Below are 24,499 nucleotides of genomic sequence, written 5' to 3' on the forward strand. Positions count from 1 at the left end.
TTGAAGTGGATGCATAATTACTCATATTGATGGCAGAAAAAAATTGTGCTGATATAATGACAAATGAATCATTTAAAGGGAGGAAAAAAGGAACTTCTAGCTGAAGAGAAAATTGAATGGAGGTACATTATCTTCCTGTGCTAAAAAGGGGAGAGAGCACCTTTCCTTGATTACTGCCTTATTAAAGCTCTTAACGTTTGCTACCAAATCTGCTGCAAAATTGTGAATTCAGGAGAGTGGCTTGGCCCGAGTGGTTGGATCTTCCTTTGATTCCAGATGCATCATGAATGCATAGCCCAGTATCCACAGGAGAATATAAAGAAAAGGAACCCAAGATAGACATGCCAGAAGGCTCATTATGCTTCCTACATACTGAGGGTCCTTTATATACCCAAACGGGAATTCTGTGACCCAGGGAACATTCTTCCCAAATCGCACACCGTAGTAAGTGCCTGATTCACCAAGCAACTGATATACCCTGTAATCAACTGTGTCATAGCAGCACAATACCACAACAGAAGATAAATATGAAATAGCATCATGATACTGCTGAACTGAAACAACATTAAACTCATGCTGTAACTATCATATATGTTCAGAAAACAGAAATCTGAGAACTCTTTTGAAAATAGATTAGTATTCATTGAAAAGAACAAGAGAGAACGATTTTTTTGTGAGAACCATTTTTGTTTATGTAAATGAGTGTTCTCAAGACTCCAACCTATGCATTTAGGCATGACAACGTAAGATGCCACAGAGTGAATGAATGTGTTCTAGTTGGTGCCATCCACTCGCAATGAACCCCATACACCTGCAATTACTATAGAGCATCAAATGTATTCCTATTGGTGCCAACCTAAAGCAGCCCATTTCAGCCATTGATTCCCACAACTTTTACATAGATGACACTCTTTGGAACCAAGTCCTTCTCTAACCACTTCAAGAAAGGTGCATGACAATAAACACCACCTACCAACCAACTGCCCTTATAGTAAGTTTCCAACCTCAAGCAGAAAAGATAGCCACTAAAGACAGATCCAAGTAAAGTAACTCAAGTCAGTTGATCCATTTATCTGTTCTGGATTAGAATGTCTTCATCCCCTTCCTTTTAGCTCCACAACCCTATAGAAGATATTCTGATGCATCTCTAATCCTACATGCATGGCTGTTTATGACGTGCAATAGAATCCATCCACAGAATTGCCCACGATAATAATACATTCTACTAAACATCTTCTTTTTTTCTTTTTTTTTTCTTTCTAGTTTCTCAACTTCCATCTAGGTTTCCAAACTTCCCAGGATTCCCTCCATATCCACCTTTTTTTTTACAGGCCTTCATCTTCTGAAGTACTGCAAGAGAGAAATTTCAGCCAAACAAAATCTTAGCACAATCTCCAAAATCAACTTTGGACCTTGGTCGGCTAACCTTCAGATAGCCAAAAATATGGCAAGGAGCAATTTTGGCACCCATAGGACCAAACCTCCAAAGGCATGCATCAATCCCTCTGGTAATTGTTGAGGAACTTCTGTGAGGTAAGGAGAGTCCACCACCAATTTGGGGGCCCCACATCAAGATAATGATAGGGGGGGGGGGGGGGAAGAGAGAGAAGATTGAAGAAAGGTGGCAGATGGTGTAAATTTGGTCAAAAGGGGTTGCAGTTGTTATTACTACCAAGCCTACCATGCCGCACAGTACTACTACTGTACCGCATAGTACTACTACTATACCACACATTACTACTACCGTACTGCACAGTTTTACTACAATACTCGTATTTTGATTATAAATAGGTTCATCCCATATCATTTCAATCATCCCCAAAAACTGAGAATTCCTTGTATTTTGAAGGTTTGGTAACCAATTTTGTATTTGAGTCTAGTGAGAGAATTTGAGAGTTCTTTTGTATTGTTTTATTCTCCTCATTTGATTTAGTGAATTGCTTCTAGTTGCTTCGTGGTTTTTCTCTCTAAATTGGAGAGTTTTCCACGTAAAATTCTCGGTGTTGAATTTGTATGGCTTGTTCTTCATTGCCTTTCTCTATATCAATTCGATCTTGAATTGGGCATATATTAAGTGGTATCAAATAAAGCTGAGTTTGTTACTATTTCATGTATATGCTATTATTCACGTATATGGATACTGTTCAACCACACTCCCAACAATTGGTATCAAGGCCATATATTTGATTTAGAGAAAGATGGCAAGTGAAGAAAGAAGTACAAGTGGTTACAAAGCTACAACCGTTGCAGTTTCAAACACTAAGTTTCAAGTCAAAAATTTTGATGGAAGTAATAGCTTTGGACTGTGGCAATGTGAAGTTATGGATGTCCTTAATCAACAAGGACTAGACATAATGTTGGAAGATAAACCCAATGACATGAAGGAGGTAGACTGGAAACAACTGAATCGAACAACTTTCGGGACGATCTGGTTGTTCCTTGCAAAAGATGTCAAGTATGCCATCATGAGAGAAAACATAAGCAAGATGCTATGGCAAAAGCTGGAAGACAAATACATGATGAAAAGCATCCAAAGTAGGCTGCATTTGAAAAGGAAGCTCTTTCGATTCCATTACAAGGAAGGTACGTCTATGATCGATCATTTGAATGTTATGAACAAACTGCTAGCTAATTTTTTAAATTTAGATAAAATTAAAGATGAAGATGAAGCTATTATTTTGCTAAACTCCTTGCCTGATCCTTGTGAGCATTTTGTAACCACCATAATGTATGGGAAAGACACTCTTTCGTTTTGAGGATGTCTCGGATGCATTGATGAATCATGATGTCCGTAAAAAAGATAAATAAGTTGAAAGTAATGCATCGGAAGCGATGGTGGCACAGGGGAGGTCCAAAAGCTGCAAAACATCCAAAAGGAATAACTCTCGCTCCAAATCGAGAGTAGTTTCTTTGAATGGACAAAGATTCCTTGCTAAGATGAATGCGGATTTTGTCATAACAAAGGCACCATTGGAAGAAGGACTGCCCTAAATTGAAGCACAAGGGGAAACAGAACACAAGCGCCAGCAGAAGTGCTAATGTTGCTGATGAATCTGATGAGGATATAGACATAGCACTTATCTCCACAACAGAATGTAAGCCTGATGAATGGATCCTAGAATCAAGATGCACAGGATTGGCGACAGTACAACACGTACACAAAACCAGCCAAAGAGACCAATTTCTAATGAAATTGATGCCGGACTTTGAATCTATTCATGCCTCTCTAGTTAATAGAGATCCTGTTTCAACTTTGGAGGCCTAATTTGGAGAACTCTTGCGTGAGGAACAACGCATCAATACTCAAAATATTATGGAGCAGTCTCAGTTGCTTCTAATACTGGCTCAGTTGCCTATGCTGCTCATGGCAAGGGGAAGGGTTGTGACATGAGCACCACACAGTGCTATAGTTGCAAGAAATATGGCCATATTGCCCCCAACTGTCCTCAGAAATTTTGTAATTACTGCAAGCAGCCAGGGCACATTATTAAGGACTGTACTATTTGTCCTTCACGCTCCAACAAGGTCTATCATGCCTGCTACTACTGCTGCAACTTGTGCTGTTGCTTTACAGCCTCCAGGACCTTTTCTAACTCGAGAAACGATGCAAGAAATGATTGTGAGTGTATTTTCAGCACTGGATCTTCAAGGTACTGGTTCTTCATCTCCCTCTTGGATCTTAGACTCAGGTGCTTCTAATCATATGACTAATTCTCTCCATGGTTTAAGTAATGTCAGAGAATATTGTGGCTCTTCACATATTCAAACAGCCAATGGTAGTGCTCTACCCATTGTGGCAGTTGGTGATGTATCTTCTTCCTTTAAGGATGTTCTTGTATCACCTAATCTCTCCGTGAATTCAGTTTCTGTTGGCCAGGTTGTGAACCAAAATTATGACATACATTTTACTCATGGTGGATGTGTTGTGCAGGATCAGATGTCAGGGCAGTTGATAGCGAAGGGGCCTAAGCATGGACGTCTCTTTTCTCTACAACTACCAATTCCACAAAACTTACCTTCTTTCTCTGTACTATCTTTACTTTGTAATAATTCTAGAGTGTCAAATGAAGTCTAGCATAAGCGCCTTGGTCATCACTCTAGAACTAACAAAGAAGCCATTTTTCTTGGCTTTAGCAATGGTGAGAAAGGCTACAAGTTGTGGAGTAAATAAGCGAAAAAGGTGATATTTAGCAAGGATATCATTTTTGATGAAAGTTGAATGCTCAGGAGAAGGAAAGAAGATGCGCCCATGGAAAAGACTAACAAAGAAGAAAATGATGAGGGAGACAATGAAGAGGAGGAACCAGAAGAAGAGTCTATTGCAACTGGGCGACCTAGAAGAGAGACTAAGAAGCCAGTGTGGTATACAGATATGGTTGCGTATGCCCTGCCTGTAGTTGAAGATGATATTCCTTCCACATATAAAGAAGCTATTGCATGTTCTAAAAATGTGGAATGGAATAAAGCCATGAATGGAGAAATGCAATCTCTTCAGAAGAAAGATACCTGGGAGTTTCTAAAGTTGCCCAAAAGAAAGAAAGCAATTGGTTGCAAATGGGTCTTTGCCAAGAAGTAAGATCCAAGTAAAAAAGAGAGAGTCAGAATCAAGGCTCGATTGGTGGCAAAAGGATATGCTCAAAAAGAGGGAATTGATTATAATGAAATTTTATCTCCAGTATTGAAGCATTCCTCTATTCGAATTTTGCTATCCATGGTAGCTCAATTTGATTTGAATTTGGTTCAACTTGATGTGAAGACGGCTTTCTTACATGGAGATCTTGAAGAAGAAATTTATATGACGCAACCAAATGGCTTCAAGACAAAAGGCAAAGAAGACTGGGTGTGCAAGTTGAAAAGGTCTTTGTATGGTTTGAAACAATCTCCAATGCAATGGTACAAGAATTTTGATCAATTTATGAAAGACCATGGCTACATAAGAAGTCAATATGATCATTGTGTTTATCTTCGGAAATTGAATGATGGTTCTTTCATATATTTGCTCTTGTATGTTGATGTTGATCGTAGCCAAAAGTACAAAGGAGATTGAAGAATTGAAGACCAATATGAAGATGAAATTTGAGATGAAAAATCCCGGTGAAGCCAAAAAAATTCTTGGAATGGAAATCACTCATGACAAGGAAAAGGGTGTTGCGTGCCTAACCCAGAAGCAATATTTGAAGAAGGTACTACAACAATTTGACATGAAAGAAAATACAAAAGCAGTAAGTACTCCTCTAGCTCTCCATTTTAAACTCAGTGCAAGACTATGTCCAAGCACTGATAAAGAAAGAACATATATGGAATGAATACCATATGCTAGTTTGGTGGGAAGTCTCATGTATTTGATGGTATGTTCTAGACCTGATATTTCTCAAGTTGTTGGTGTAATTAGTTGATATATGCATAATCCAGGTAAAAATCATTGGGAAACAGCTAACTAGGTTTTGAGGTATCTTAAAGGTACCATGAATATTGGTTTGAAATTTGGAAAAGATCCTTGTAGTTTAGATAACTTTCTTGTTGGATATGTAGATTCAGATTATGTGGTGATTTGGATAATAGAACATCTACTACAGGATATTTATTTACTTTGGCAAGGGGACTAGTTAGCTGGACATTATCATTATGTAACTCTAGCCTCATGATAATTTGGAAGCTTCAATCCCTTTCCATATTCCCCAACCATCTTCATCATTGATGTATATATAGGACTCCTCGCCAAGTTGAATGGTATAGCATGTCCATATAAAAATCAGCAAATGATTTGAACCGCCGGCTCCCAAGTTTTCACCAATGCATTTAAGGTTTGTTGCTTAAACCCTTTTAACTTAACTCCTTCGACCTTATTTAAAAAAGCATCCATGGTGCCTCATCTTTGTCCTCCTATAATTTGAACTTCTTGCTCTTGTTGTCCGAAATCATCTTGAAAATTTTCTTTTTGATTGTCAACATTCTTTTGTTTTACTCCTTCCAAAAGATTCACAAATTTTTCCCTCACCTCTTCTGGGCACTTTTTACAAGGAGCAACATTATCATGATCTCCCGCAAAAATGATGCTTCATTTTAATTATGCCACCCCATCTTTCAAGCCCTCAATAATTGCACTTCTACTGCATTCTATTATCATTGATTCAGACGCAATGATCCCATGTAGGATCTTCACTCTTTGTAATGGAATTCCTTTTTCTAGGCTTAGCACTTGAACTTGAAGCCATCTTCCCACTCTTAACACTCAAATAAGCACAAACTTTCCAAGTCAGATTTCAAATTTCAACCTACAAATAAACAATGAATAACATATCAAAAAGAGTAAGAACAAACTAAAGAAGTATAATATAAATTATAAACATATAATACTATTATACTATAAATTTATAACTATATTACTAATTACTAATTTATTATAACTCTATATTCTATAATAATAATAGTATAATACTATAGTGAATAAACGATTATTATAAAATATCACAAAGGCCAACAGGCAGGCCATTATAATATTGAATATTCTATTAATTGTTGAATACTTGAATAGGTCATGCCTCATGGCTTTCACTCAATATATTTTAACATTTGTGATTTAACAATAAAAATCACGTGTATGCATGTTTTTAAAAAAATAAGAGAATGAATAAAGAAAATATAAATAAAAAACTGAACTTTCTGTTTTTTAACTTTTTAAGACTATATTTTAAGAGAATGTGTCATCAAAAGCAATAAATATATGAATAAATATTTAACATTTATGATTTGACAATAAAAAATCATGTGTATGCATTTTTTTTTTTTTTAAAAAAGAGAATAAATCAAGAAATATTAATAAAAAACTGAACTCTTGAGGTTTGTAAGACTATATTTTAAGAGAATTTATCATCAAAAGCAATAAAGATCTGAACTTTATTGTGCTTTTAACTGTTTTATAAGAAAAGATATCATTTTTAATGCATAGGATTACAGCTTAGGCTTACCATAAAACCTTAACAATTAAAATAACAAGAAAAATAAATTAAAAGTATAAATAAAATTAAAATATAAAAAATGAACAAAAAATTAAACGAAGGCTTAGGCAACCAAATACAGGTTCTCATGTTCTCTGCAGTCTACACTCTACAGTCAGAGCTGAGTCTGGAGTCTTGACTTCTTCAATGGAAGAAAGAGAAAACTCAACAGAGAATAAGAAAGCCCAAAAGATACGGTCTTTCTTCTATGGTAGAACAGAATAATATATGGAATAATGGAAAGTGGAAAGTACTGGCACTCTGGCAGTCCTTCAAACTTCAAAGTTCAATCATCAATGGCAGAACTCAGAACCAGAGCATAGAGGAATGGCTGAAGAGAAGACCAAGTCTTGGCTCTTCTCTTCTTTGGGACAGAACCTATGTAAATGGCAAAACTAACTTAATCATTCAAAAAGGGAGGGGTAAAAATGGATTTTTGCTCAGCTTTATAGAGGTGTTCGTGCGCAGCCAGCGATGAATCAATCGAATCACACAATTCGATTTGATTCATTGATTCACTTTGTGAATAAATTGATTCTCTTTCGATTCGACTCCAACCTCGATTCTCTTGCAGATTTGAATAGTTTTGCTACCTATTTGATTCGAATCGAACAATTCGAATCGTGCATTGTACAATTCTAACTATGCTAGAAACCAACAACCTGTTTGGTTAATATTTATAAAATTAAAACAAATAAAAAACTTAATTAAAAATGCTCATTTTTGTATTTAAATAAAATAATATTATAAATATTATTAAAATAATAAAATTACAGAATAATACACATTAAAAAATACTATAACAAAAACAAAGATTATTATAATTATTTTACTTAATTGTTTTACTTCCAAAATTTACTTCACAATAAAAATTTTATTGGACATGACAATTGAAAAATAGTAAAAATATTTTGTAATTGGCTTTATTATTACTTTTTAAAATTTATGTATATTTTTATTTTAATTATATTTTAATATATATGACCTTTTTTATTTTATTTTTTTTTATAAGTGTATAAAATAAATGATTTAATCCAAAATAAATATTACTGGACATTAAAATTTCTAACAACAGAATGCCAAAACAACTAAAAAACATAAAATCTAGTTTTCAATTTTTTCGCAAACAACTAAAACCTGACAATAGAAACAAAAAACTAACATAAACAAACTCATTTTACAATTTGTTTCTTCACTATGCAGAACCATAAATAGAAAATACAAAACAACAACGATACCACCAAGCCCTAAGAGGCCAGATGGGTGGAAAGAAGCTCTTTTTTCTCTTGGTTCTAGAATTAATTATCCATGCCTGTCTTTCTAGTATGGCTTTATATTTTCTTTCAATTTTCAAGATTCTGGTGGGGTTGCTAATATGATTGAGAAGATAATAGGGCTTGTGATCAAGGGTAAGCGGTATTAGGGATCATTTGGTAATTTTGGGAGTGGTGGGTAGGTCTAAATAGGAGGGTGGTTTGGGTATTGGAAATCTAGTGCCTAAAAACACAACTTTTTCGGCTAAGTGGCTTTAGCAGTTTCTGCTATAGAATCCCTCCCTGTGGCATTTGATTGTTAAAAGCAAGTTCGGATTAGACAAGAATGGGTGGGATACTAATTTGAGAGTTAAGAGTTCTTCAAGGAGTCTGTGGAAGGCTATCTCTTAGAGTTATCCCCTCTTCATTCCCCATATTAAATTCCTGGTGGGAAGAGGTAGTAATATCTGTTTTTGGAAAGATCCTTGGTTGGGGAATGTAATTTTGTCCACCTCTTTTCCACGCCTTTTTTGCCTACGCTCAGGGTAGGATGGGTCCATTTCTTCTTCTGTTGTTGATCCAGGTGGTCCTTTGCCTTCTTAGGATTTCCACTTTCGTAGATCATTAAATGATAAGAAGATGGTAGAGCTATCCTCTTCGCTAGTCTTGTTGAATGACTGTCGTTTTTCTTTAGAGAAGGATAGTTGGCCTTAGTCTTTGGATCTTTGGGGGATCTATTCAATCAAATCTTTTTGTGATTTTTTGAATAGGTCTAATTCATCTTTTCCTCTTTATAGTTTCATTTGGAAGGCCAAAGTCCCCTTTAAAATTAAGGCTTTTATCTAGTTGGCTGCGCTTGATAGTATTAATACGAATAACTTACTGCAGGTTAGGAGACCTTTGAAGATTATATCTCTAGCCATGTGTTCTCTCCTTTAATTGTTCAAAATCATCATCACATTTGTTCATTCATTGTGACTATGCTTGGAGTGTTTCGAATAAGTTATTTGGTATTTTAGGCGAATGTTGGGCGAGCTCTAAGACAGTGGAGGATTTTTTGGCAATGTCTTTTGCTGGATTTGGCAGAAAAAAGGAAAGGGCAGTGCTTTGGAAATGTGCTTCTTTTGCGGTCTTTTGGGGGTTGTGGATGGAGCATAATGTGTGCACTTTTCTAGGGAAGAAATCGCCTCAGTTGCTGGTTTGGGAAAAGATACATTATTTGGACTCTCTTTGGTGTGTGGGACAAAGGAATTTTGAGGGGTGAGCTTTTCTGATGTTCATCAAGATTGGCATTATGTGTTTGAGTGTTAGTTTGTGCTGGTTTTTCTCTCTTTTGTTTTTTAGTCTTTCAGTTGTTTCTTTGTGTTTTTTTATCTGGATTTTCCAGACTTCGTTAATGCGATGTCTTATTCTCCTAGCTGTATTTTCTTATTCTATTAATGAATTTCTTCTTTTATTATCAGGGAAAAAAAAAAAAAACAATCACATCAACAATTGCATGTTGCAGCTTTCCTAACTTAGGCAACCTCATTAATGAATCAAACTGCCCAAACCTCCAATCTTGCAACCATTAAGAGAGAGCTGACTACCATGGAATTAGGTTGAACTTCAGCATAACATTTAAATGCTTCAGTGGTATCAACTCCACACCAGCAACATTCATCACAGGATTCCGACAAACAAAATTCAGTAATACTTCATTTACTTATTGATATTGTTCACACAAATCCTTTCTATAACTCTGCCCTGTGGAAGAAATGCCCTGTCTATTTTATCCAGTAAAAACTCTAGCCAAGAAAACTAATTGCATGAATTTGTTGGGAATGTGCAGGCTGTCTACCTATTGCACCCATCCTTACCTAGCCAAATATGCACTGTCTTAATTGAATTAAATATATTGTGGAGATTATTAACTAGAGAAGTCCTTCTTTTGGATTAATTTCATAATTTCCACGTGATAGAATAGCAAATTTAGATAATTGAAGCATGTTCACCAGCTAATAAAAAGCTTCTCCCCTACTTGAGGATGACCAAGGCTTAAAACAGGTTGAAATACACAGACTTTTCCTGATTCTTCCTATAATGAAGGTATGCTTGGATCATCGTGGAGAAATGATCACTGCTTGCAAATCTTAAAGGGCTTGTTCGGATCAGAGGAATCCTCATGGGTGAACTTGATATGTATGGATGAGCACCAACTTGATCCAAAAGCTTAAACCATTAGGTCTTGGGTCCAACCATGTATATAAGCACCTAGCCTCCACTATAGTTTTGCAATATGGGAAAAAAATTCTCAACAATGGTGCACCCTAGTAGAGGAACAGAATCTGACGTAGAGGATTGAGAAACAACAGCAGCACTTGACACTATAGCACCTTAAAAGACACATAAATTAGGAGGCAATTACTTTATTTTAGAATAATCAGGGCACCTTTGCCAACTTTCACAACTCCACCTTCAACGGAGCATTTGTACACTTTGGAATCAAGCACTCCAACAAAAACAAGATTCTTCTTCAGATTTGGAATGTGTTGAACTACCTTGTGAGAGTTCTCACAACACTATCATGCAGTTCGATTCATACTGTTCCAATCCCAACAATTTTACAAGCTGCATCATTGACCATCAATACAATCCAACGTGAAATTAATTCATATGAGGAAAACCAGTCTCTATTGGGACTCCTATGAAACGAGCATGTTGAATCATCACTGACTCTGGAAAGAACAAATTTAGCACCTTTTGATTCGTTATCAACAACATTGGCTTTGACCTTCTCTCATTCTTTTTTTTTTTCAATTTTGACCTTGTTTGTTCTCTTTATTCTTAGTCTTCTTGTAACAGTCAACCTTGATGTGAATTTGTGATTTGAATTTCTTTCCATGGTCCTCCCCTTAGTTATCAAAGCATCTCCCTGTCTTTCACTATTATTTCCTGTAATATGCTTCTTAAGCAATTCTTTAGAGAATAATGAAGCTTTAACGTCCTCTAAAGAATTATTATCTCTATCAAATAAGAAGGTTTCTTTAAAATTCTTGTAGAATAGGGAAAAGGAACATGATGATAAAAGGGCTTGATCTTCTTCAATTTTGACATCACGAATTCTGATCTGTAATGATGGGATTGAATCCATCAATGTGGGTTTTCATAGACATACGTTGTCATCTGTAGCATATACAAGCGATACTTCAAATATAACTTGTTGGCGAGGAACTTTGTAATGCACAGAGACTCCAATTTAGACCATAAACTGGCAGTGGTCTTTTTTGAGAGGACTTCCCTCAAAACATTGTTTAAAAGGCATTACTAGATTGCTGTCAAAGCTTTTTCATGCATCTCATCCTTTTAATCATTTGTCAAATCACTTGACATTTTCTCTCCTCCTAGTAATGCTTTCACCATTTGGGTCAAGGCAGCATGCATTTTATTTTTTAAATTGTCGTATCTTTAGATCCTAACAAGTGGTATTAGAGCAAGGTTTTGTTTAATAAAATCCAATGGCTTCGACATTGTACAACATTGATAAATTTGATGTTCCAAACTTCCAACAGCTTTAATCTTTGGCAAGTAAAAAAGCGCGTTGTGTTGATCCAAAAGGGCTTGGTGAATGGTGAAAGCATAGTAGTTAAAGGCGCAAGGCGCACCGAGGCGGAGAGGGTACTTGGAGCCAAGGCACGAGGCAAAGGCGCACGCCTCACGAAGGTGAGGTGCACAATTATTAAAATTGTGTACAATGCCCTTTTGGTGGGTTCTTGATATAAAAACACATCTATAGTAATATTAGAATTTAAAATGCCAAAATATTCAATAGTAATTATGACAACCAAGTACCAAGTTCAATAAAATTGCCAGGCTGAAGGCCCAAAAGCATCTTCAATATCAAAAGAAAAGAGTACGATAAAACAGCAGCTAAATTCAGTAAAAAATGTTATATATTAATATATTTCTGAAAAACGTATAGTTTGTATACGGCATTTCCAAAAAAATTACAAAACAGCAGTAAAATTCAGTAAAAAAATGGTATATATTAATTATAAAGTATAAACTTGCATTAAACTACATAATTAATTACACATTATATAATATTAACTTAAAGGCTTAATGCAACTTAATATTATGAGAAAATGCAGCCGGCAGGAAGCAGCAGAACTGAAGAAGAACTGAAAAAGAAGAAGAAGAAGAAGAAGAAGAAGAACTGAAAAAGAAGAAGAAGAAGAAGAAGCAGAAGAACTGAAGAAGAAGAAGAAGAAGAAAAAGTGAAAGAGCTGAAGAAGGAGAAGAAGACAACGACGACTTACTAGTTTGAAAATCAAAGCAGCCTGACGACTCACGGAGGCTCGAACCTCAAAGACGAAGGGCTCCTGCTGGTTCAAAGGCTTGAAGACAGAGCTCCTGCTGGTTCGAAGGGTTGAAGATGAAAGCATTGTGCTGGTTCAAGGGCTCCTGCTGGTTTCTTACTGCTTCAAAGGGTTGATCGGTCGAAGACGAACTTCTCTTGCTGGTTTTGTGCTTCTTCAAAGCAGATGAACTGATGACACTCGAAGGCTTGAAGGTGTGCTCGCGAAGGGCTCCTGCTGGTTCAAAGGCTTGAAGACAAACTCGCGAAGGTCCTCCTGGTTTGAAGGCTCGAAGATGAACTGGCGAAGGGCTCCTACTGGTGTCATGCTGCTTCAAAGGTCCAAGAAGAAGGGTTCCAGCAAGTTTTGTGCTGGCTCAAAGAGTTGCAGATGAATCCTGTTGGTTCAAGTCAAACAAGGGCTAGGGCTCGTTCTGGCTATTTCTTTATTAATATGCTAATAGCTTCAAAAATTTTAAGGCATGACTCACGGCGCCTGGCACATCAGTGCACCCTCCTGCACCTCTGAAAGGTCGCCTCACCTCACCAGTGATGAGGCACTGGCCTCGTCGCTCCCCTATGCCTCAGGCGCATTTTTGACTACTATGGGTGAAAGCATTATTCGTAAAAGAGAAAATGCCAAGTACTTTGACAAATGATCATAAGAACAAGATGGATGAAAAAGCTTTGACAGCAATCCAGTAATGTCTTTCAGACATTGTTCTGAGAGAAGTCCTCTCAGAAAAGACCGCTATCAGTTTATGGTTTAAATTAGAGTCGTTGTACGCCTTTACATGACAAAGTTCCTCATCAACAAATTATTTTTGAAATTTTATTTGTATATGCTATAGATGACAAAAGGAATGCCTATGAAATCCCACGTTGATGAATACAATTTCCATCATTATAGATTTGAATTCAATTAATGTCAAAATTGAAGAAAAAGATCAAACCCTTGTATTGTTATGTTCCTTACTTCTTTCCTATAAGCATTTTAGAGAAACCTTCTTACTTGGTAGAGATACTATTTCTTTAAAAGATGTTAAAAGTTTCATTACTCTCTAAAGAAGTACTTCATAAGCATATTATAGGAAATAATAGTGAAAGATAGGGAGATGCTTTGGTAGCCAAGGGAGGACCATGGAAAGAAATTTACATCACAGATTCATATCAAAATCAAGACATGCGAATAAATTTTGCAATTATTGTAATAAGAAAAGACACATCAAGGTTGATTATAACAAGTTGAAGAACAAGAATAAAGAGAACAAATAAGACCAAAATCAAAGAAAGAATGAGAAAGGGGCTAATGCAAATGTTTCCAATAACGAATCCAAAGGTGTTGAATTTGTTCTTTCCACAACCAGTGATGCATGCTTTAAAATTACTAGGTCATGGATTAAGCATGTTGGTTTCATATGTGACCCAATAGAAACAAGTTTTCCTCATATGAGTCAATCTCTCGTAGGATTGTATTGATGGGGATTGGGCAACAACGCAACTTGTAAAATTACTAGAATTGGAACAGTACAAATCAAAATGCATGATGGTGTTGTGAAACTCCCACTGTAATGGCTTACGGCACATCCAAGATTTGAGGAAGAATCTTGTTTCTCTTGGATTCCTTGATTCAAAATGGTATAAGTACTTCGTTAAAGGTGGAGTTACGAAAGTTAGTGAAGGCGCACTTGTTATTCTAAAAGCAAAGAAATAACCTCCTAATTTATATATCTTACAAGGTGCCATAATTTCAGGTGTTGTTCTTGTTTGTCAATCCTCTATGTTAGTTTTGATATTACCAAATTATGACATATGAGGTCGGGACATATGAGGGAGAAAAGGCTAACATCACTGACCAAAGAGGTCTTCTTTGCAACCAAAGTACATGTAAAATGGAATTCTAGGAACATTGTGTGTTTGGAAAGCATAAGTCACCTTCAACACTAGCATCCACAATACCGAAGTATTTTGGATTATATAATTTTGACCTCTCCAATCCTCCTGTGTTCCTTCTAAAAGTGGAGCTCGATACAAGCTTACCTTCATCAATGATCACTTAAGAAAGACCTAGGTGTTTTTTTATGAAGTGTAAGAAAGAAATGTTTTGGATATTTCAAGCAATGGAAAACACTGACCAAGAAACAAATTAAAAATAAGGTCAAGTGATTTAGAATTGATAATGGATTAGAATTTTGCTCACTCAAGTTTGAAGAACTTTGCAAAAAATGAAAGCATTTTCAGGCGTAAGACTGTCAAACATACACCACAACAAAATGGGGTAGCTAAGTGCATGAATAGAACCCTTTTGGAGAGAGCTCGTAGTATGCTTTCAAATGCTAATATATCGAGGGATTTTTTATTAAAGGCTATTTCTGCTGCTTTCTATTTGATAAATTGTTCTCCAACATCAGCTTTAGAGCCCAAAACCCCAGAAAAGGTATAGTCTGATAGATATATTGATTATTCTAATATGAAAATATTTGGATGTCTTGCCTATGTACACATTCGTGAAGAGAAATTAGAGTCAAGAGCCTATTTTTCTTGGTTATGCATTCAAGGGGAAAGGTTATAGACTTTGGTGTCCTAATTCCAAGTCATCCAAGTTTATCATCAACAAAGATGTTATTTTGATGAATCGGTAATGTTTAACCCAAAGAAGGAGAAAGATACCAATGCAAAACTTAAGCAAGTCAAGAATAACAAAAAAAAAAGTGGAGATAAAAGATGACATTACTCCTTTGCAGGAGACTACTCCTAATCATCCAAGCTCAATTGAGAACCCTAGTGAAGTACAAGAGATGCCACACGAGGAAGCATATAACATTGCCAAACACAGGCCTAGAAGATAGATCAAATTACCGCCAAGGTATAGTAATGTTGTACAATTTTGTCATTCTAATCCTATTGGCTAAGCTTCTGCAGTTGCATAAGAAACCAATGAGACAAGAGAACCTATTACATATTCAAAAGTAATTTCTTTTGTTGATTCTGCTAAGTGGTTAGTGGCTGTGCAAGAGGAGATTGAGTCTTTACACAACAATCACAAATTGGGAATTGGTAAAGCCTCCCAATGGAAAGAAGATTGTAGGTTGCAAATGGGTCTTCAAAAAAAAAACTATTCTAGGAGTTGAGGACGAAAGGTATAAGACACAATTAGTTGATAAAGATTATAGATAAATTGCAGGAGTAGATTATAATGATGTTTTCTCTCATGTTATTAAACATAACTCTATACATGAGTCTCTTGTTGCTAGGTATGATTTGGAATTAGAACACCTAAAATGTTAAAACAGCTTTTCTGCATGATTGACTTGAGGAAAATATTTTCATGTGTTAACCCGGAAGTTCTATTATTTATGGAAAAGAAAATCATGTTTGTTTATTAAAGAAATTGTTATATGGATTGAAGCAATCTCCTCGTTAGTGGTATAAAAGATTTGACTTGTTTATGTTGGACAATGGTTATTTAAGGAGCAAGTGTGATAGTTTTTTGTTCCTTAAGAAACATAAAGATGATTCTTTTATTTACTTGTTATATGTTGATGATATGCTCATTGGGGCGTCCAAAAACCTGCCCAACCCAACCAATCCCAACCAAGTTGATCCAAAAGAAAGGTTTCAAATGGTTTATGGGTCGGTTGGTGGTTTCTCATTTTGCATAACCTGATTGTACGGATCAGTTTGCAGGTTTAGTGTCTAAACCACTCAATTCAACCCAATTCGCCTCTAATGCATGCATGTCAAAAAATATTAGTAAAGGCATAAAGCTATTTACGACCTTTGAAAGAACACATGACAAATAGTGCAATTGAAAAATTATTGGAGTGCTTTAATTTTTATATTATCGGTTTTAATTTTATTGTAGTAATTGTGGTCAGCCCCTTCCCCGGACCCTGCATACACGGGAGCTTTGTGCACCAGGCTGCCCTTTTTTTTTTCTGAAGTTTTTGGATGATGTTTTAGTCCTTTTGAAAGACAATGGATATATTTTTGCATTTTATGATTTGATGTGGTTGACAATATGTATGTTAGACAACAAATATAATATTGCTTAATTATTTTCATAACCTTGTTTGAATCATGTTATCAACAAAAATTAAAAACTATAAAATACCTATTATGCTAAATCATATTGTGGTATTATCTTTTTATGAGAAATCTACCATCTAATATATTTAATTAGAATGACAATGTTTTCAATGTAAATATATTATCATGTTTGGCAAAACTCTCTCATGTATATTCCTTTGTGTGTGTGTGTGTGTGTGTGTTTCTACTTCACTTATAAACAAGTTAAACCACCAACTCGACTCAACTCATTCAATAATCAAACTGACCCAAACTGCATCTTTCAAAGATTCAACTTAGGATTGGCCTTTTACTACCAACAAGATCATATCAGTTGGAATTTTAGGCCCAACCTAACCTATGAACACTGCTATTGCTTCTAAATATTAATCTGATCAAGAAGTTAAGGGCCCAACTCGTCAAGAAATTTGAAATGAAAATTTTAATTGGGGGAGCAGTGAAGAAAATTCTTGACATGGAAATTACAAGAACCATAAGGAAGGATTGTTATATTTGACACAAAAGAAATATGTTGAAGAATTTCTTAAGTGTTCTAGAATTACAAATGCCAAACTAGGTAGCACTCCACTTGTTACTTATTTCCAACTTTCAATTGTTTTGTCTCCACAATTAAACATAGAAAGTGATTACATGTCACATGTTCCTTATTCTAGTGCTACTAGAAGTATAATGTATGTTATGTTTTGTACTGGTTCAGACATCTCATATGCAGTTAGTGTTTCGAGCAAGTACAAGGCTAATCCAGGTAAAGAGCATTGGCAAGCAGTAAAATGGATACCTCGATATCTAAGAGGTACTTCTAATGCTTGTTTAGAATTTGGATAGGTTCAATGCTATTGGTCATGTAGATTCAAATTTTGCTGAGGATCTCAACAAGAGAAGATCCATTATTGGTAATGTCTTCACTCTTAGAGGATGTGTTGTAAGCTGGAAGGCAAGCTTACAACATGTTGTTGCGTTATCCACTAGGACCACTACCAAGACAGAATACATGACGCAATAACAAAGGCAATCAAAGAAGCTATTTTGCTAAGGGGTTTGATTGGTGAGCTTACATATTGTTTAAACAAGATTATAGTTCAGTGTGACAGCCAGAGTGCTATTCATTTGACTAAGGATCAAATGTTTCATAAAAGACCAAAACATATTGATGTTAGGTATCATTTTTTGTTCATGATATTATTTTCATAAGGAAAAATTATTATAAAGAAAATCAGCACTGCTCATAATCCTGTAAATATGTTGACAAAGTCTCTAACATCAAATAAGCTCAACCATTGCTTAGACTTGATTGGAATTTGTAGTAAATATGCTCCGCGGGGGCATAAGATGGAGAAGATGGAAGAAAAAAATTATAATTCATATGTGACCAAAAGGGAGATTTTTTATGATGGGTCAGTACCATATGAATGTTATAATGGTTAATTGTAGTCTTTTAGTATTATTATTAAGTGTGTTAGTATGTTAATTAGTAAGAGTTACTAAGGGTATTATGGCCATTAGAATGAATTTAATTTTGTATTATAAATAGAGGGAAAGACATATGTTTGAGTTAAGAAAGGGAGTCTAGGTGCAACAATAAAGTTGTCACTGTGTGACCTAAAGGTCACAGGTTCAAGACATGGAAACAGCTTTTGCAAAAATGCAAGGTAAAGGCTGCATACTATAGCCCATCGTGGTTCGCTCCTTCCCCCGACCCCGCATATGTGGGAGCTTTGTGCACTGGACCTATGTTTGAGTTAGATCATTCATTTAATCAAAATCTCAACATGGTATTAGAGCATGATCCAACCTAAACCCTATCACACTCAGCTGTCATTGGAAAGCACCCTCCCGTTGCTGCCCTTCTCGGAACCACCAATACCCCTCATTATTTCACAAAACCAATCATATGCCAAAAATAGAATGCTTTGAAACATAACCCTACAAAATCCCATCGCTGGAAACCTCCCCATGCACTGCCATGTGCCTGCCGACTACCAACAGTCCCGACCCCACGTGTTGGCACGTGAGAGAGATTCCGACCACCATTTTCTGATTTTTTTTTTTTCCCCTCCATCATGTTCTAATTCCTTCCCTAGACCATATTATGAAGCTGTTGGACATGTTTTTTGCTCAAAGATCCAACCTTTTTCGACCATGCACTCATGGTAATCTATTAGTTGTTGTTTGGTGTTGGTAAAGGGTTTTTGTGAGTTTCTTGGAACAGTGGCAATGTTCATAAGTTGATTTGTGAGGTTGTGACTGTATTATATCAATTTGTAGGTGGTTGACCTTGTTCATGGTTGGTTCAGCGCTTCACCTCATTCATGGTTGTCTCGATAAGTTTTTATCATTCTTCTTGTTTGACAGTGGTGTGGGTGCTGATTTGTGAGTGTTGAGATAGAGTCTATGAATCCCAAAAACATTTTTCCTTCATCTCTACCACAAATAACAATTAAAAAGTTGGATGGAAAGATTTATGTTTAGTGATCTAAAGTTGTTAAGGTTTATTTAGCAGGACTTGGAAAATTTGAACACTTGCTCCAATCTAATCCTTCTAATGAGAAGAGAAAAGAAGTGTGGATTTAGGAAGATGCCTTGATTGTTTCCCTCTTGTGGAATTCAACAGAGCCCTAGATTACATGGATGTGCATGCATCTGGATACATGCGAGGAGAATTGGGATTATGCCAAGGTTCTATGCTCTAATAACATTACACATATGTATGATTTATCCCAGGAGTACTTTCAATTACAACAAGGAGATAGGAGCATTGCAAATTGTTTTGGAGAGATGAAACGTATTCATGAGGAGCTTAACATCATGCAACCCACAACCACCAACGTTTGTGAGATGCAGAAGCAAAGGGAGCAAATGATAGTTCTTCGAATCCTAGCGGGCTTGAAACCCAAGTTTGAGGTAGTCTGATCCTAGATACTTAGTAGTGCGGAGTTGCCATCATTTGTCAATATTTATTCTCATGTCCTTTGTGCTTCCTTTAGAACACATTCATCTGCTCTTACATCTGAATCTAAGAGGACAGCCTTTGCCACATATAGTGAATCTAGTTCTCTACCAAACAACCACAGAAGTTATTGAGGTGGTTTGAGCGATCGTGGTGGAATAGATTGATGAAATAGAGGCACTCCTCGCATGTGCGCTCATTCTAGACAAGGTAATCATACTATTGAGCAGTGTTGGGATCTCCACGGTGGACCTTCATGTGTTACCAATGCAGCCACCACCAACTCCACACCTTTGGAGCCAAGTGGGGGGCAACATACTATATCTATGTCAGAGGAAGAGTATTTCAAGTTTTAGCAGTATCAAGCATCACAACAAGCTTCTCTTCCCATTGCATCTCAAATAGGTAATCCATAGCATGCCTGTCATCCAGTATTAATCGTCCTGGTCTTGAGTTATCGACTTTGCTGCCACTAATCATATCATAGGTTTATCTAATTTGTTCTCTACTCTTCAATACCCTAAAAATTTACCTAGTTTTACACTTGCTGATGGATCCACCAATGTCTTTAAGAGAATTGGGACTATAAATCCCACCTCTTCTATATCTCTTCCTTCAGTTTTGTAGATTCTCAAGTTTCCTTTCAAACTTATGTCTGTTAGCAAGATTGATTGTTCAGTAACATTCTTCCCTAATTATTCAAGATTTGAAGACGAGGAAGACGATTGGTCGAAGGCATGAAGCTGGTGGACTTTACCACTTTGAGTTGCTATCCCCTTCTACTGCCTGCACTACTGCTAGCACATCTCTCCAAATTCATTGTCACCTTGGTTATCCTTCATTGGAAAAGTTAATACGTCTAGTTCCTAACCTGAATTTTGTGTCTAGCCTTGATTGTGAGTCTTGTCAATTGGCATCATTGTATCCCTTTTGCTTCCCAAGTCAATAAATGGGCTGCAAGCCCTTTCATGTTAGTCCATTTTGAAGTTTGAGGTCCTAGTAGAGTTGTGTCTAAGTTGGGTTTTGCTTCCCAAGTCAATAAATGGGCTGCAAGCCCTTTCATGTTAGTCCATTTTGAAGTTTGAGGTCCTAGTAGAGTTGTGTCTAAGTTGGGTTTTTGGTACTTTGTAACCTTTTTGGATGATGATTTAAGGATGACTTGGTTATACTAAGTCATTTCATATAGTGTGTGCCTTTTGTTCTAAAATAAAGACTCAATTTGGTTTGCTAGTTTGAATACTTTGGAGTGATAAGGCTAAAGAGTATTTCAATACTCAATTCACTACTTATGTGACAGTTTTATATTGTTCATCAATCATCTTGTGCCCACACTCCTCAACAAAATGAGGTTGCAGAGAGGAAAAATAAACATATCCTTGAAATCACTCGCACCTTACTTTATCAAATGCACACACCTAAAGTGTTTTGGAGTAATCCTCCATTCTAGTGGTAAAATTCCCTGCTCCATTCTCTTTCTTAATTCACCTCTATTCTCTCTACCTCCTCATATATTTGGTTGTGTGTCCTTCGTTCATCAACTAACTTCCCTGCCTAGTGGATAAGTTGAATCCTTGTGCTATAAAATGTGTCTTGCTGGGCTACTCATATACTCAAAAGGGATATCATTGTTATAGTCCTACGCTAAATCGCTTCTTTGTTTCTACTGATGTTATCTTCTTTGAGTCTACACCTTACTACACTCAGTCCCTGAGCGTACAGCGCGTCTGATCTCACACAGAGGAAGTATGCTTCATCTGTTGGGAGACTGGACTGTTGGGATCAAACCAATTGATACACCCATGGATCCTAACAGGAAGTTAGGTGTCGGATATGGGTGATTTGTTGCCTAATCTTGAACAATATCGGAGAATTGTTGAAAAACTAAAATATCTCATAGTCACTTAGTCGGACATATCTTTTGCAACAAGTGTTGTGAGTCAATTTTTGGATTTACCGAGAACAAATCACTAGGATGCAGTAATCCGCATATTGAGATATCTCAAAGGTGCATCTAGGAGAGGTCTTTTATATCAAGATCAAGATCAGACTTATATTCATGGATATACAAATGTAGATTGGGCCGAGTAGCCTTCCAACTGAAGATTCACTTGGTTGGTGGTAATTTGGTTTCTTGGAAAAGTAAGTGTTGAATCAAAATATAGAGCTATTGCTCACACTATTTATGAATTAGTTTGGTTGAAGAACATGTCAGAAGAATTGGATTTTCCGCATTCTCAAACTCTTAGTCCATAGAGTTGATGTATGATAATCAAGTTGCTCTCCATATTGGCTTCAACCTAGTCTTCCATGAACAAACGAAGCACATTGAAGTTGATTGTCATTTTGTTCGGGAGAAACTTGTGCAGAAGCTCATTACTACCACTTATGTGAAGTATGATATGTAGTTTGCTAATTTGTTTACCAAAGCTTTGGTGGGTGCTCATGTTAAATTTATCTGTAACAATCTAGGGGCATGTGATATCTATGCTCTAGCCTGAGGGGGAGTGTTAATGGTTATTTTAGTCTTTTAGTATTATTATTTAGTGTGTTAATATGTTAATTAATGAGAGATAGTAAAGGTATTATGGTCCTTAGAATGTATTTAATTTGTATTATAAATGGAGAGGGAGACCTATCTTCGAGTTAGGTCATTCATTTAATCAAAATCTCAAAAATGTTTTACAATAAATCTCTCATTCAAGATCCAACTCAAAAGAAGAGTTACTTGTTTTCCCATGCCTTGGTCAAAGCATTTATGCTTAACAATAAATATTTCATTCAAGAGAGGAGTTATTTGCAATAAATTGAAGGTTTATTGTCTCATTCAAGAGAGTTTTATTTTGTATTGGAAGAAAGAAAATAGAGAATCTTGAGGGAGAGTTAATTTGATTCCCTTGGTTTGAGAGGGAATTATTTTTTAGGGGGTGTATATGTAGGTGCTTTTCTGGGTCTTTGTAGGGTGTGTGAGAGAGCAAAATATTTTAGATACTCTTGTAATTTTTCTCTTCCCAATAGTGAAGCTCTCTAACCATTTTTGCCCGTGGATGTAGGCTATAAGCCAAACCATGTAAATCTTGTGTTTATTTTCTTACAGTTCTCTTTTATTATTCATTTATTTTCTCAATTACCATACTTTTCAATCCTAACAGGGCTCATAACCCCTAGGACAGGGACAAACATTAGCTCTGGTTTTGAAACTTTAAAGTATTAAAGGATCAATATGCCACTCCTGCCTTGCTGCATACCTTCAGCTAATTTATTGGAGAAGTGAATATGGTCCAACTACTGAAAAGTCGCATAAGAACCAATGAATACAATAAAAATCTAGACAGAATATAGTTGCTTTTTGTTACACTTTAAAGTACATGTGTCGTTTAGAGATTTAGCTGTTTCCATAACTGCCAATACAGCAAGAAATAAAATTGATCTCAGTTAATTATCTCAAATGTAAGTAAGACAAGATAGTAGACCAAGAATCAAGCCCATTACAAAGGAAAATAATTCCCAATCTAAGATGGCAAGTGCAATTTGAGGTCCAAATGAAAGCATGCCAGGTTGCATATTAAGCAAATATAGACTGCAACTAGATAAAGCACAATTTTACGACAAAGTGCTAGCAAGAAGAAGAAGAAGAAGAAGAAGAAGAAGAAAAAAGATTAAGAATCTGGCTTCACATTCTATTGTACAGAAACCATCAGCTTTCTAATTCATGTCTGAAATTGGGCAAAGCTAGCTTAGGGCAGGCAAGCACACAAGAAATTAATTTGATGAGCAGAAACCAAATTGCACACAAGAGAGCAAACCAAATTCCAAAATATATATGTCAGAAACAGAACCAGGAAAAAAATATGTTGTTTGGTTTTCCCATTAACTATCATATTTCAATTACAAAATGTTTTGAATCGAGTGAATGCAATAACCCAATAGATAGCCAAACCCCTCTAGGATCGGTTAGTAGTTAGTACCAATTCATGCATGTATGAACAAGAGAAACTTGTTGGCAGGTTGAAGCAAATGAATCTGATAGATCCAACCCCCAACCATATGGATTTAAAAAGATTTTCTTTTAAAATGGAACACGTATATTTCAACAAATCACTAATTATGATTTTATGGTAAGGTCTTGTAAGGAATAAAAAGAAACATGTATTTTTATTGAAATTCTGAAAATAAAAATAATTTACACAAAAGTATGTTTAATTTTAAATTTGTCAATCTTGTATTTCGAAAACAGATATGTTGTATTTATTATCACAATAAATAGAGAGATCACAATACATAGAGGGATAATATAATTTATATTTGTAACACGAGGCTAGTGTTTTATAGCAAGTGAAAACTCAATGCAGTATAGTTCTATATAACAAACTTCAGGGGTTAACCTATAGTTAGGGCCAGCTTCAATGTTCCAAATGCAATTTCACCAGCAAGAAAACAGAGATACCAGATCCATAACTTCAATCCAAAATAACCCTAGATTCAAAGCGGGTAAAATGACTCGGCATCTCCAAACTACATTTCAAGATTCAATACATAGGTAAAGAAAGAGCGAGGAGGTGTGACCTGACGTTGAGGAACTGGCCGAGGAGAAAGAGAGGCCAGAAGAAGAAGGGAGGGGGCCAAGAGAGAGAGGAGACACAGAATAGAGAGAGGAACTGCAAGAGCTTCAAGAAATGAGCAACGTGAGCCATGACCTTGGAAGGGTCCTTCCCTTTGCCGCACAGATTCACCCATGCCTGAGGGTCAGTCCACAAACAGTAGTAGAATGGAAAGGGAAGCAACAGGCCTATGCATGCCAGGAGACCCATCTCTCCTCCCGTTCACGTCCTTTTCCCTTATAGAGGTTTCTGGTGAAAATGAGCGAGGAACAATCTCT

General features: G+C 36.2%; 1 protein-coding gene across 2 annotated transcripts; it reads right to left on the reverse strand.

The window, feature by feature from the left end:
* Positions 1 to 24,499, reverse strand: LOC131158120 (phosphatidyl-N-methylethanolamine N-methyltransferase). Of its 2 annotated transcripts, none has more exons than XM_058112741.1 (2): positions 24,187 to 24,499; positions 1 to 478 (listed from the first exon to the last, which is right to left on the reverse strand). In XM_058112741.1, the coding sequence occupies exons 1-2, from the start codon at positions 24,429 to 24,431 to the stop codon at positions 229 to 231; spliced, it is 495 nt and encodes a 164-aa protein (XP_057968724.1). In that variant the 5' UTR covers positions 24,432 to 24,499; the 3' UTR covers positions 1 to 228. The 2 variants fall into 2 exon arrangements, with proteins under 2 accessions (XP_057968724.1, XP_057968725.1); XM_058112742.1 differs by having other exon boundaries at positions 1 to 468; positions 24,187 to 24,488.

This window comes from Malania oleifera, chromosome 6, assembly GCF_029873635.1.
Source record: "Malania oleifera isolate guangnan ecotype guangnan chromosome 6, ASM2987363v1, whole genome shotgun sequence".
In the NCBI taxonomy this organism is placed as follows: Eukaryota; Viridiplantae; Streptophyta; class Magnoliopsida; order Santalales; family Ximeniaceae; genus Malania; species Malania oleifera.

Coding starts and splice junctions, on each gene's coding strand:
- LOC131158120 (XM_058112741.1), bottom strand. CDS start 24,431: ATGGGTCTCCTGGCATGCATAGGCCTGTTGCTTCCCTTTCCATTCTAC. Junction 479..24,186: donor GGCCAGTTCCTCAACGTCAG/GTCACACCTCCT, acceptor AGTTGATTACAG/GGTATATCAGTTGCTTGGTG.